Source organism: Diorhabda sublineata, chromosome 7, assembly GCF_026230105.1.
Source record: "Diorhabda sublineata isolate icDioSubl1.1 chromosome 7, icDioSubl1.1, whole genome shotgun sequence".
NCBI lineage: Eukaryota > Metazoa > Arthropoda > Insecta > Coleoptera > Chrysomelidae > Diorhabda > Diorhabda sublineata.
The window spans coordinates 31,669,448-31,685,505 of record NC_079480.1 but is presented as its reverse complement, the minus strand read 5'-3'; the positions used below and the strand labels follow the sequence as shown (position 1 = coordinate 31,685,505).

At 31.5% G+C, this 16,058-nt stretch overlaps 1 protein-coding gene across 1 annotated transcript in view; it reads left to right on the top strand.

Annotated features, from left to right (window-relative positions):
* Nucleotides 1-15,713, top strand: part of LOC130446641 (uncharacterized) — a 117,086-nt gene extending 101,373 nt beyond the window's left edge. Inside the window, exons 8-9 of the mRNA XM_056783009.1 lie at nucleotides 6,798-6,857; nucleotides 10,499-15,713. Of these exons, the coding sequence (XP_056638987.1) occupies nucleotides 6,798-6,857; nucleotides 10,499-10,923 (485 nt within the window). The 3' untranslated portion in view covers nucleotides 10,924-15,713. The remainder of the gene's footprint in view (nucleotides 1-6,797; nucleotides 6,858-10,498) is intronic.
* The last annotated feature ends 345 nt before the right edge of the window (nucleotides 15,714-16,058 follow it).

Here is a 16,058-nt window from a genome sequence, read left to right as displayed (position 1 = left end):
ATTTTTTGAGATTAGACCCTATTATTCCCAGTTTTATTGCCAAAAACCTTCTCAAAGAACTGATACTAAAAGAAGTACGGAATTTTCTCCCGAAAACGTAGTTCTGTTGATTGTATTTTCGACTATGAAAATTTTTGCTTAGGGTAAGTAAAAAGTAAATGTATTTTGCAAAGCAAGTACATTGGAAACTGTGTTATCACTTAGCAACGCACTCATATTTGAGAAACTTGAACGCACCAGTGGAACAGAATCTCTATAAAAACTGAGTGTTCCAAATTTTGTGAGTTTTTTGAAAGCTTGCTCACAGACTGACTGAAAAAATCGTAAATCAGTTGTTTTCTTAGATTTCCCAATTGAGAATTTGGTAATTTTTCAAGTTAACCGGTTGATGTGTATGTTTCGAGCTTTTATTAGCTGATTATAACACAATAAATAACAAAGACGCAGAACAAAAGCAAAAGCAAAAGAATAAAACACCGTATTTGCAGGCAGTTCTTTTTAGCGACTTTCGACGTAAAAAAAGGTTACTTTCAATAACTAAGTACAAGATAACTTATATTTAAGTAAGAACAGCAACGGGAATAGTAAAACTAGTATAAATGATGATAAAATAAAAATTAACAAAGGAAATAAACATACTTGAAAGAGAAAATTGAGAAAGAAGTAGAAGAAACAGCTCAGTTCTAAAGCTACTAATCATAAAAAATCATATTTTGAGTTTGCTATCGCTGCATTTATTACCAAAAGTACCAAATCTCTATTGCAGACTATGATATTATGAAAATAAGAAAACAATAATAGAAAGAAAATTATTCAATGGACACCTTGATAAAGACGAAATATCGATTTTTAAACCTAGAAAAGAACAGTCGATACTATTGCCGAATTCACCAATGGAAATATAAATGAGGCAGATCTTCATATAGTGAAGAAATATCTAACAAACAGTCAATCCACGTGAACTCTCATCTCCACTGTTTACCAAGGAAAACATCGAATTGTGAACATAAATGCATTTCTATTGGCCAAAGCTGTCGGAAGGCGTATGTACCAATCTCTTCTAAATATTAGTTATATTAAATATTCTCGAATGTTTGAAAAAGGAATATATCCAGCAATGTGATAATGCAATAATCATCAAGAATTGCTGAATTAATTATAGTAAATAAATTTTTCATTTATGGTGTAGTCAGGAAAGGGGCTGCTGTGGATCATTCATAGAACCAAAATTATTTATGAGGATACTTTGGAATTGGAATGTTTTTCTTTTGATTTGTTTTATTTGCAAAGAATTTATTTTCCTTTATAGTTTTTGCTTTGAAATTTCGTTTTCCAGAAAAAAAAACTATTGTAGTACAAAAAATGTTCAGTTAACATCTGGTACCCTGTTTAAACCAAACTCCCTTACAGGCAGGAATATTTTACTCGTCTATTTTCGTTTTATAATTCAATATTCGGTTGTCTAATTTATAATGATTCGATAATATGATACATTTAAATTAAGTATATACGCCTACGGTAGATCTAACAAAATTGTTTTAGCAAGGGTTTCGAACCAGTTTTTATAATTTGCAATTGATATGGAAGAACTATAGAAATAAGGGAATAATTTATCAAACTATTTCGTACTGATATCAATATTTGCTGTTGACATTCACGAAAATAAAGATTGATAAGATAAACATTTTTTGTTATCGTAACAAAACCCGCCACACAATGGAAGAATGGAATAATGGAAAAAAAATCTTTTGACGATATATATTTCTGACCTTTTTTACTAAAAGAGTTTTCAAGACTTCGTTCTTGAAAAAGTTCATAATAATAGGGATAACAGAACAATTCCTAACAGTATTTTTCAAAAAAATTTGATCTATTCCAAATTTCCACCCGTAAAATATACAATTGTTAAATCAGTTTAATATTCGGAAAGTTACCAGGGGAAAACCGAGATGTTTCCCTTCACAATTCACTTAGTTGTGACATTTGAAAGGGATGAGTCGGTTCAAGAAGTAAATTTCCTGTCGGAAATCAAAACCAGCAAGAAGTGAATTCGCTTAGAAAATAAGACTTTGAATTGAGATGAAAATTTAATGTTCAACTGAATTTTCTTGGTGGAAAAATTGAAAAAAATCTATAATGGAAGACGGAAGAGAAAAATTAAATAGGTGAGCAGGGAGAGAAACAATTAATTTTTTTTATTTCTAAAAATAATTCAACTGAAACACAATATTACAGAGGTCGATAAGTCTCTATTCATTCTTTCAATAATTGAAAGAGTCTTTTCAAAATTATTATTTTATATACTATGAAAAGAGCTTGCGATTGATTATCGTGACGGTAGATTTATCCGACAATTTTATTGAACAATATTTCTGGAGAACAACGAACAGTTTGAGTTGCAGTAACTTTGTATAAGATACCACATAGCAACAGTAGAGACGCTGAAATCATTGCATTTATGTATGAAAATAAAATTTCTCTTTATGTAGCCAATCGTGCGAAATGTACAACAAAGTAAACTTGGTTTAAAGTTATATTCTACGAGAATGGTCCATGAAGTACCTGGGGCAACAAAGAAAAAACAAAAATAAAATAAGAATGAGAATCGTCAAGCTCCTCAAAAGAGCTATTAACCGACATAACCTCTTCATTGTTGAAAAATCTTTGATGACCGAGATATTTTTTCAAGTATGAGGATAAAAAATAATCCGAATGGGTTAAATCTGGCAAAGGTGCATGAGGTAGCAATTCAAACTTTAATTCGTTAATTTTGGGCATTGCAATAACGGATATGTGAGCTGGTGTATTGTCTAGATGAAACAGCATTTTCTTCTTAGCCAAATTCAGCCGTTTTTGCTTGATTTCGTCGCTGAAACATTTCAATAAGTTGTCATAATACTGTTAATCGTTTTTCCTGTTTCAAGATAGTCAATGAAACTTATCTCACGCGTATCCTAAAAAACCATGATGTTGCCTGCAGATGGAATAGTCTTTGCGTTCTTTGGAGCCGGTTCTCTCTTTTCAGTCCATTGTTTTGGGTGTGAAGTGATGGATGCACGTTTTAGCGCCAAATGGACACACAAACATTTTCACGACGCTGTTTTGCGCATAGCTTTCTTATGTCCAAATTTTCAGTTGCTATCCGATGTAGCGTCTTTTTGGAATGCCCACTATGTCTGCTAGCTAACTTACTTCCACTCGACGATCATCCAGTACCACTTTATGGATTTTCTTCAACATTTTTAAAGTCGTCATCTCATTGGGTCGACCAATGCGATCCTTCGTAGGTCGTAAGGCCTCGTTTAAACTCTGCTGTCCAATATTTTACTGTTGATAATGAAGAAGCAGTCTCACTTATATTGGTTGGGTTGAGGCTTTTCAAATAAAATTATTGTATCATATAACGATGAGCGGTTTTTTCCATGTTTACAAATTCACTGAAAATGTTCACTATTGATAGCTGCCAAATAAATACTAAACAACGTGGAGTTTTCAAACTTGAAACAAATGCTGTATATATTATGTACTTTCTGATGAAGCAACTACCTCCATATCTAGGTCAGGCCAAGTACTTCTGGGACCATCTTCGTATATATGATTTAAAACAAATGTGCAAAGAATGGTACGGCATTTTTCTTATAAGACATTCATACTTAATCTCATTCAACTAAATTATGACAAAAGTAAAATGGAAATTATGAAAATATGAATCTGATTGAGGATGTTAATGAAAACGTTATCAAATATCAATACAAACAAATGATAATTCTAGTTCATAAGAGTTTGATTATCGTGATTATTGACAATCTTTAAACCTGGGAAGTCCTTTATTCTTCATACGTATCATCGCCTAAAAGGGTACATTTCTAATGAAATTCAAGGGCGAATTGGGAACACAACACACATGCTTGGCATACGAAAACAATTTTTGTATTTATAATGCAATTCAAGGTTAAAAGCCGTGCTGATACGGCCCACAAGCTCCAAGGTTTTGTGGTTTGTAATTGGATACGCACTGGAGAAGAAATTCATCGTTTATTTTTTTTTTTCATTAGATCAAAAAATTGCCCAATCATTCAACTTACACAAATAAATACAAAACCAAAAAGTTCTTAAGAAATTAACCAACTGCCGAATTGCATAAGAAATGTCCCTTGATAATTTGATTGTATGGATTGATGGAAAGAATTCATTTTTTTCTTTGTATGGTTTTTGGTTTGAAGTTTCAATTTCCAGTAAAAATAAACTGCGTTCAAAGTTCATTACACGTTATGTCTAAAGAGGATTCTAGTAAGTAGATAATTTCTCCCTCGTAAAAAATTTACTCTGATCAAATCATATAATGAATAAGTTCAAGGGGATTTCATAAAATAGGAGATACTGATTTTGATTGATTGAAATAAATTGCATAATTAGGTCCAATTATTATCCTATTATCTAATAATAAATGAAGACTTCTTACTTTTACAACATTCTACTAGTTTCGAAGAATATCAAAATATTGAAATCAATTTATTCATCTACGTGTACGCTCTCCATCAACGCCGCTCCAACAATTTGTTTGCAAAAAATAGGATAATGATAGATTATATTTTACTGATCTCGCAGTTTTAAAGTGATACTTCAATGGTATTTGATTTCTTTCCTCACTTTAATTCACATTCTACGTAAAAACGTAGACTTGGAATCACTCTAAATGAAAATAATAATTCCACCCACGCCGACGGATATGATGATGACAATAAACCACGTTTGATTGTCTTAGGCAAATCACGGAATTGCTTCTAATTGTATTTTGTATTTATAAGGGATGAGTCGATTCTCGATACAACCCATTCTTGGACATTGGTATCTCTATCGAGAATCGTTCGCAAAAAGTCGATACCAATACCAATGGACGGAAAAATTATTTTTCAATCTAGCTTATATTGTTATCAAAATGGAATTGTCATATTTTTAACCTGATATGAAGTCATAAAAATATTTATTAAGAAACTCCCCACAGTGAAACATTTCATTTTGCTCCAAAATTTTCGTGACTACTACTACTGAGACCACTCAAATCCATTTTGATTTTTGGCCTCGCCAACAAGTTGTCTTTATAATTTCTCATCTTAGCCACATCTACTTCTCCACCAAGTCTCCTTACATCTTCACCAACTTGGTCATTCCATCTTGCTCTTGGTCTTCCTAGTGGGCGCCTCCCTGCTGATTGACCTCTCCACACTCTTCTTAATGTTGTCTCTTCATCCCTTCTTCTTACATGGCCCAGCCACCTAATTCTTCTAATTCTCATCACAGCCACAATATCTGGGCATCATATTGCTGTTCGATTTTTTCCATAAAAAACCAAAATAAATGTAATTTCATGGCGTTTAATAAAATAACATTAAGAAAATAAAAATTCATGGAGGAAAAAAATTTGTTATTTAATGTATCAACATTCAAATTCATGAGAAATTATATGGCCGGTCTCCTCAGAAACAGACTAGAACTAACAATGGGAAGAACAGCAAACACGAGCTTTATCAACTGATCATAAGAGTCAAAAATACGATTCCAAGCGTTGAAAATGATCATTTTTGTTTTATCCAGATCATTCAAAGTAGATCACTTATGTTGTGAAATAAGATCAAATTTTTTCTTCTCCAATATTTCCAATTCAACACAAAGGCGTTCGAATTAGAAGCGCCACCATGTTTTTTAAATAAATCTTTCATATTTCAAAGCTACCAATGTCAATTTCAAAAAGAAAAAACATCAAATCGGTTATCGTAGCATTAAGATGATTTTTGACAAATTCTAAAGGTGCTCTGTTGTTTTCAAATTCCTGAAACCCTCTTATTTAAAATAATTATGTGTAAATTGTGTTTATTATTAGAGGAACTATCTTCTTGGCGATACTTCCGTAAAACAATGTTTACCTTCCAAAATCCTGAGCATAAATGGATAGATAATTTATTTTCGAACTTATTACTTATCAACTTCTAGCATTTCAAAAAATTAAGTTTCCTTTTTCTTGTACTTTACGATTAAGCCGAATTAGATGGAACGTAACATCTACTATGAAATAAAAGTTTTAGATCCAGTATCGTCTGTTAGTTCTGGATAATGAACGCCCTTCTCCACGAGAAATGCTGTAATTCCTAGAAAAAGGGACACGAAACTTTTCAAATGTTCCTTCTGGATAACCAACGTACCTTGTTAAGAATCAGAGCATCAGCGTACTAACTCTCCAGAAAGCCGTGACGTGGTTTGTGTTTACAAACACTAATAAAATTATACTCGATGTTCGTTACGTATTTTTACAACAGTATGAAATTTTTAATTAACTATCTATCTTTCAACTTGAAAAAAAAATTATAGATATTCTAGATTTAAACATGAGTTTTAACTTTTCAAAAAAGATGTAATCTTTTTCTTTTGATTGAAAATATTAGGCTTTCCGTGGATATTTGAGCGGCACAGCCACAGATCCACAAGTGACTCTGCTATAGTCGGATATAAAATCGGAAAATCTAAAAACAACTTTATCTATAATTTAAAATATTGACTCTTCCTTTGCACTATTCGTAAAAAAACAAGTAATAACGTCGTTTAAAATTGTTAAAAACGTTTTATTTTTAGTTTGGAGAAGACTTCACCATCGAGGCTGAAAATACTTCAAAATTTTTCTTTAGAGGCCAAGTTTGCCATAAACGTATGGCCATTAAACAATTTTTTAATTATCCTACTAAGAGTTTTTGAAAACGCAATCATTTCTTAAATCTAAGATCTAATTCAATTTTTTTTTCCAGTTGTGGTAACAGTAGCCTTGGTGTGTTTGTCAGTTTTACCAATAATGATGCTTATCATGGGTAAGTGGTATATTCTCAGAAAAAGTTTCTGGTAAAGCTCTTCTCTCACGAAGCGAGACATTCAACTTGTGAGTAGCCTCCGATATATTCAGCTAGTTTCGCACATGACGAAACACATGATAACAGTCACATACTACCGCCTTGATGGTCGCAAAATTATTTTTCTATTATTCACGACCGTGCGTTTTAACACACTTTCCCGCGCGCATTTTAATTTTGAAAGTGACATTCTTCAAAGGAGAAACAACTATCAAACCACCCGGGTTTGATATCAATTGCTATGACAACCCAGGCGTGTAATTTTTACTAAAACGTCGTTCAAAAGTTGTTCAAAACGTCTTGGAAGTGACCGAATAAGTACAATCTTCTTTTATATTAAACCACATTAAATCGAGTCCGATACAATAATATTAATGGATTCATCCGACGAAGAACTTCTCGAAGCCATTTTGAAGGCTGCAAATGAAGCTAATTCCGAGCTGTTACCTGCCAAATCCAGACTAAGGTATGAGAAGCAATACGACCATTTTGTTACATAGTGTAAGGAGAAAGGGGCCAAAACTTATAAGGAAGAGGTATTTCTGGCGTATTTTTCAGACCTAAGTAAGGTTTTGAAATCTAATACATTATGGTCCCGCTATTGGATGGTAAAAAGTTTGATCAGTGGTAATTTGAAAGGTCTTTTTATGCTCTTTAAAAAGTATCCTATGACTTTTTGTTGAAAAATGAAGCTGGAGCAAAAGAAAGGAACCATATTACCTGAATTTACGAATTTAATCAACTTGATACCTTTGAGTTAACAGATGAAGGAGATGAATTCCAATGAATAATTTTTCTCATAACTTTAATACTCAGATAAGTACAGAACATAGACCATTACCAATGCCATCGCCACAAACCTTTCAATGAAGAAAAAAATCCAAGAAACAAAAAACTCCATGGATGGAAGCATTCTTGATTATTTTAAGGCTAAACAAGTTTTGGCAGAAACAACATCATGCACAAAATCTAAACAGAATGTTTTTGCGGAGCTTAGTGCCCGATCTGGAACCTACGTCCCACAGACAAATGAGAAAACGAGGTGTAATCCAATTAATAGATGATATTTTGGAAGATACGCCTACTACATAGTCGCCAATAAACAATTCGCGAATAACATTTTATTATGAAACAGTTCGACAAGATTTGACTACACCTCTTGATGAAAATACTTGATGTTTCAATAAATATTTTGATTGCTTTACCTGAATGTTATTAAAATCCTTTTCTCGGATGTCACGCAGTTACTCATTACTGTACTTTTCCTGTGAATATTCGGAATTAACAATTGCATCAAATAATTATATGATTCTTTTGCATAGTCCAGTCATTTTAGGTAGATTTAGGCAAGAATTTCGGAAAATCGAGATACCCACCTATAAATTCGTTTAAATTTGTTCATTTGACATTAAAACTTCTCTCAAAACTCACATATAATTCGATGAGAGGAACTTTTAAAATCGGGGGTCAAAAGTCAGAAAAATCGTTTTTTTGCACATTTTTTGCAAATAACTCGTTACCTATGAGCTTTACGTTATTTGTAACGATTATTAATATTGTAGAGCATTTAATTCTCTACAACTTTTGTTTTCAAAAATGTTTTCATACGGTGAATCGTTCCTGAAATAGAGGGCAGAGCGCCCGTTTGAAATCAACTGGTAGTCTCTATCAAAATAATCTTTTATAAAGTTTATAAATTATTGCTAAATATAGAATTATAACCTTTCATTTTTTTATCAACAATTACGTTATATTTAAATATTTTTTGCTTAATTCTTTATTTCCAATCAAGTATAAATTCATTTAATAGCACTTACCTGCCCGTGTAGTTTCAAAATCTTAAAGAGAAAAATTTTAATCATGTTATAATTCAAATCTTATTTATAGTAATTATTGTTAAATTAATAGAAAATAATAGGAAAGAATTAGAAATATTTGACAGTTTTCTTCTTCAAATGCTGCTGCAAGTTCATCCAATTTATTATTATTTTATTATTATTATACCAGTTGATTTTAAACGGGATTCTAGCCACGCGTGCTCTGCCCTGTATCTCAGAAACGATTCACCGTATGAAAACATTTTTGAAACAAAAGTTGTAGAGAATTACACACTCTACAATATTGATAATGAATACAAATGGCGTAAAATCTATAGGAAATCAGTTAAGGCAAAAATCGACTTTTTTTACTTTTGACCCTTGATTTTTAAATTTGCTCGCATCGAATTATATAATAGTTTTGAGAGGAGTTTTAGGATGTCAAATGAACAAATTTGAACGACTTTATAGCTGGGTATCTCGATTTTCCTAAGTGAACTACTTCAAATGACTGGACTATATAGTGATTTTTGACTTCGGTGGTTATTTAGATCAACATAGCGGAATTCTTAATCGTTTGTGTCCATTGCCAAAAGCAACCAAAAATTTGTGAAGGTAGGCAACGAGCAAGAAGTCGGAAGTTTTAACATTCTTTTGACATTGTGATGCAGTTCTCTTGCATAATCCAGTCATTTTAGGTAGATTCAGGCAAGAATTTCGAAAAATCGAGATATCCACCTATAAAGTCGCTTAAACTTGAATTCTCTACAACTTTACAACTTTTGTTTCAAAAATTTTTTCATACGGTGAATCGTTTCGGAGATAGAGGGCGGAACGCGCGCGGTTAAAATCCGGTGTGCAATCAATTGGTAGTCCCGATCAAAATAATCTCTTATAAAGTTTACAAATTGTTGATAAATATATAATTATGAATAATTTCCATTTTGTTTCCAACAATTTACATTATATTCGAATTTTTTTTGCTTATTATTCATTTCCAATCAAGTATAAATTCATTTAATAGGACTTACCTGCCCGTGTAGTTTCAAAATCTTAAAGAGAACAATTTTAATCATGTTATAATTCAAATCTTATTCGATACATTTGTGATTGTTAAAAATAAAACAAATAAAGAATAATTATTAGGACAATAAGTTCTAATTTCAATTTTCTTCTTTGTAGTCGTCTTCCCGCTGAACTGGACAGTTTTCTTCTTCAAAGGCTGCTACAAATTTATCAAATTTATTATTATTTTGATCGGGACGACCAGTTGATTTCAAACGGAGTTCTAACCACGCGCGCTCTGCCCTATATCTCAGAAACGATTCACCGTATGAAAACATTTTTGAAACAAAAGTTGTAGAGAATTTAATGTTCTACAATACTGATAACAAATACAAATAACGTAAAACCGATAAGAAACGAGTTATTTGCAAAAAATGTTCAAAATATCGATTTTTTTCGATTTTTAAACTTGCTCGAATTATATGTGAGTTTTGAGAGGAGTTTTAGGACGTCAAATGAACAAGTTTAAATGACTTTATAGCTGACTAGACTAGCCTGCAACAAATGCTCTAAAATTAATATTTTTTTCGATGTACGGATGCACCTGGAACTTTCTATTATATTTTCGTTGATACTTCTAATATAAATACAGTATTTGAATATTTTCGTGAGACAAGGGCCTAATGAATAAATGAAACTATTTTTTTTCAAATGTGCCAATTTAATAATAATGATTTTTACGAATCACTGTTACTAATTTTTAGTATGTTTCAATTTTAGGTATCCATTTTTTGCGAGATTGTCCACGGGAACCGAACATCCCCATCTACATGATAGTCGGAGGGAGCGTAGGTTGTGTCAAAATGTCATTAACACTGTGGTCACAATTTTATACATCCAGAACAGCTAATTCGGGCAACGACGCAACATCAATAGTTTCAAAAATAGCATCGATAGCTCTTACTATTCTGCTTATCGCTTGGTTCGCTTTGGGTAATTACTGGATATTCAAAATAATCTGGCCAGACTACGCACCCACGCTTTTCGAACCAAACAAGTGGTGTCACAAGGCGTTGTATGTCTTTGCATTGGTCCATCTATGCGTAGTTTATGCGCTTTTTGGAACTATTCTAATTCTAATCATTGTGCTTGCTAGTTGTCAATTATTTGAGTGCTCTTGGTTGGGACCAGTTAGGTACAAATAGCAAAACTCGCCGAATTATTTCGAATTATGGGATGTACCAAGGACTTATCATTAATTGCTCAAGATTCATTCATCGCGAGGGCTACTTTAGATGCTATATATACAGTGTGTCCCCGAATAATATCATGAAGCATGAAAACAACTAGATGTCTTTAGATTTTTCGGATATCTATAGGTTACAAAAACCTAAAATCAATTATAATATTTAGTTTATGACATAGCAAATAGTCCAGTGAACAACGGTTTTCACATCAGATTTGCATCAAGAAATTTTAACAGTAGACAGAAAATATCTTAAAAAGCAGACTTTTTTTGGAAAAATCAATACCTTTAAACTTATTTGTAATTGAAATTTTGAATTTTTGTCACAATAAACGCATATTTTCAATCGAATTTTCGAAAACAACTTAAAAACTTTGAATTCTAAAAATTAAATGACAATTTTTTTTGAAACTTAATACAAACAGAGTTATGATTTAATCAAGGTCGTTAAACCTTTTTGTAAACCGAAGATTTTGAAAAATTTTTAGAGTTAGCTCTGGTTAAATAGAAAATATTTATGAAAATGAACAACTTTGTAGACTTCATCGTAAATTGAATGAGAAATTATTGGAAAGAAAACGTCCAGTAAACATAATTCTGATGAAATCAAACTATTAAAAATGACAATCAAGTCTCCACAGAATAACACCCTGCGAATTCTCACAGAAAAACTACCAAACAAAAAAGAAAAACGCGAAACTGATAACAAAGAATTGTCTTATTATCATTTGTCGCGGCCTTGCAACAAAAAAAGGCATTATTTATATCTATCTAACACCTTCTTTGTATGATTTTGTTTAGATGAGTGTTTCTTTTTCTTTTTCACATTTTTCCATATGCCCTCTTCGGGGCGTTAGATATCTATTTATTATCCATTTACCTTTTTCTTCCATTTTTTCTTGCTAGTGTCCTCATTTGATCTTTTGTCTGTTGCCTTTGTTTTCCTATATCTGCTATTTTTTGTTTGTCCCAGTTTTTTGGTCTAATCCTTCTCCTTTCCTTTAATTCTTGCTTTACATATTCTAATGTAATCTATCTTATTCGCTCTTTGACAAATGACCAAACTAGTTATAATTTCATTTCTTATACTATCCATCCTGATTTTTCTATCGCGTTTAATCTACTATTTATTTTATTGTTAGTTACCCACGTTCTACGTTTTATATTTATTGCTTTTTTATTTTGTTTGTAACCATCGCTTTCATTTTATCGACTATTTGTTATACTTTTCCTATTAGTCTGATTTTGTTTCTATTTTTTCGTTAACTATCATTGTTTTACACTTTGCTATGTTAATCTCCAATTGCAGTTTTTCTATCTCTTCTAGCCAAATTCTACTAAGTGCTTCCGTCTTTCTGTCATTTTCTGTCATAATTTTAGTTAGTGCTTCCATCTTTTTGTCATTTTCTGTCATAATTTTAGTTAGTGCTTCCATCTTTCTGTCATTTTCTGTCATATTTTAGTTTGTGCTTCTATCTTTCTGTCATAATTTTAGTTAGTGCTACCATCTTTCTGTCATTTTCTTTCATAATTTTAGTTAGTGCTTCCATCTTTCTGTCATTTTCTGTCATAATTTTAGTTAGTGCTTCCATCTTTCTGTCATTTTCTGTCATATTTTTTTTGTGCTTCCATCTTTGTGTCATTTTCTGTCATAATAACAATTTTGTCATATATAGTAATCCTTCTAAGTATATTGAGATTATCTTGAGTTATCCCATGTTTGTTTGTAGTTGTCTCGTCCGTTCCTCAACATTTTTTAGTATTTCATACATCGTTAGAATGAACAGTCATCATAAAAATAATTATTCTATACGTTGTTTCTTTGGATCGAGTCGAATTCTGCACTCAGGTCTTTGAACGTCGAGGCTGTATTTCTATCTTATTTCTTAGTATTATTCGTCTCCGTTTTCTGTTTGTTGTTTGATCTTCTTCCAGTTTCTTGTCTACTTCTTCTCTTAGTCTGAATTCTGAAGTTAGGCATATTGGCCTGTAGTTTTCGCATTTTTTTTCTTGTTCTACTTTCTTGTGAATAAGTGTTTCACTACCGAAATTATCTATTTCAACTAATTCTCGTAGTATACAGTGCGGATATCACCTCCCCTATGAATTGTCAATCCTTTTACTTCCTACCCTCTCCCATTTTTTAAATAGCAAGGGAGATCGTACGATACTTCGTTGGAAAGGGTTTGAAAAGAAAAATTTAGAAATGTATAATTTCCAAATTTTGGGGAACCAATTGATTAATAAAAATAATCAAAAAATAATATATTACATTGAGTCTTGAAAATTCAAGGAACTGGATAGATTGTCTTATAAAATTTTGATCTACTACAAGAGATACTCGAAATGTGGAACTTCCTTTCTGGAAGTGGAACAATTTTGGACGCAATTTGAAGAGTTATCAAATGATTCACACATTAGATATAAGATAACTTCAAGGGTAAAAATCTAGAGGAGTAAGATCTGGTGCTCTTGGTGGCCATTCAATGAATCCACTACGTTCAATCTATCTTCTCAAATACAAATTATTTAAAAAATTTCGAACAACAGTAGAGTAAAGAGTGGATTTTCATCCTGCTAAAAAATAATGACACTCTCGAAACAGTCAAGGATTTTCGTCAGACCAATATCTAATATTTGAATAGAATATAGCTGCATCAAAAAAACAAATATGTCTTAAGTTATTTGAAATATTATTATACATAGTTTCACAAAACTACAGTCGTTGATCTGGATCACCTTCTGTCAACTCGTGCGCTATTTTCACTTTATATAGATGAACTTTGTCCATTCTTGAAATGTTTGAAACGGCGATCGATCAATTGGACTATCAAAACGTTCATTAAATATTCTCACAACTTCGTCGGTTTCACCAAATATCAGAATTGCTTCACATTTTTCTGCTAAACTACGGGGCTGTACCATTTTGATTATTGAGTTACCAAATTTCATTTTGTCCTAGTCAACATAACTCAATCAATTGTTGATAAATTCCTGGTTTTTTGACATCCATCAAAACCTAAAGCACACCAACTAGATCTTTGAAAAGTGTTGTACAAAATTGTGCAGATTCATCTTAAGCCAATAAGATAATTATAAATTCCCATCTGACCCACAAAGATATATCCATATTTACTTGTGGTGAAATGTGCGGACTTTGATTTTTAGTGTGCCTGATTGTGAATAATTTGATAAAAATTATGTCCTGATACAATTTGAGAACTACTATACACTATAATGAAGATTGTTAGAAGTTTTCACGTCGACACTCGGTTTCGCAAATCACAAAAATTTGTAGAATTAATTATTTTGTAATTCTTTGGATACTGAACGTTAGAGAAAAATTATTATTAAAATTTATGTCGAATCTTGATGATTTTCTGCTTGATGTGAACTTAATCTGAGGTATTAATTATTTTGGGACATACGATATTGATAAGATTGGTGATAGGACGATTTTAATTTGCAAGGATCAGATAATGTAAAATGGGATAATCAACAATTAGATATAATATAAAATTAATAGTGACACACAATCGGAGGTTATTTATACAGCAAATAAAATTATATAACATGAACTCAAATAGTTGAAAAAACAATAATTTTTCATTTCACGCATTAAAATATTATTGGGGGATGTATCAAGGGCACAAATGCAGATTATCTTATTTCGCAAAGTGTAAAATTTTCAGTAAAGACGAATAAATGTTTTATTTTATGATTAATTGGAAATTTGTGGGTTTGTGATATTTATTCAGAAATTTCAGAAATATAATAACTATAATATGAAATAATCCTACCCTAACTAGCACTTTATCCAAAAATTTCTTTAGCTTAAAGGGCCTTCCTTTAACTTCTTCAGTCAAACAATCCTAGCCTAACTAAAAGTTTCTTTAGAATAAAGGGCCCTCTAACTTCTTCAGTCCTTAATTTGTTTGCATATAAATTATTTAAAGAGACAAAAATAACATATAAATAAAAAAAAGATATTTCAAAATTTAAATTGTACATTCTAATTTACATTAGGTACTGCTTATCCTATTGCACTAAAAATTCGAAAATGTAGGTAGTTGCTAAGAAAAATTCTCATTTCCAACTAACACAAATCATAAATAGAGAAAATTATTCATGAACTTCGTATTTTTTACAGTATATCGTCGGCTTATTTTCAGAACCTCCTCCTATTTTTACGATTTATCAGGTTTTGAAACGAATAGATTCAAAATATCCTTATTCAACACCCTTCAAAGCTCCTCACTCTTAAAATATGGTTATATCGACATCTATCGGACAATCGCAGAACCTTCTAGGCCGTTGCATCTCATGGAATTAGTTAGAAGCTGAGTTGATGAACTTTTATGTTGTTTTATTCTTTACTTACATCAAAAAACTGTAAGGATTTGCCATGAGGAAGATTTAATTTGTTATTGTTTCATGCTCTCGAATGTACTTATATCCCTTGCAAAATTAACAATTGTCCTTGAACTTTTATTCGCCCGACCTATATTATAAGAAATATATTAGAAGAGTGGAAAAATTATTTAAATGTTTAGAATAACTTGGTTGCTTCCGTTCTATTTGATTTTATAATGTACTATTATTATTATTTTTGATAATGAAAACCAATACTATAGTTATTTTGCATTAATTGTAATAAAAAGTATTTGTAAAAATTTGCACTTGGCATATTTTCAATGAATAAATAAAGAAAAATATATATATTCGAGTGGAGAGACGCTTGCAGCTATGTGGAAATACGTAATTATTTCAATAAATATCCAATCCATCCAATCCCTTAAAATACTCAATAGATAATCTAAAGTGAATAAAAGACATCCAGTTCGAAGGACACTGATCGAAAACATCCAAGACTTTGTCACCGGAGGAGCTGAATAAATTTCTGATAGAAGCATCAGATCATTTATTTATTCTGACCAAAGTAAGTTGAAGATGTATAAGAATACAATGAAGCAAGCAACGAATAAATAGGAGATTCTTTTCAGAAACTATTTCTATTTGTTCCAAGTATATTAGTGCCCAAATACCTCTTGCATATATGAAGTTAAGTAGTTTTTTAAGAGATGTGGGACTCGC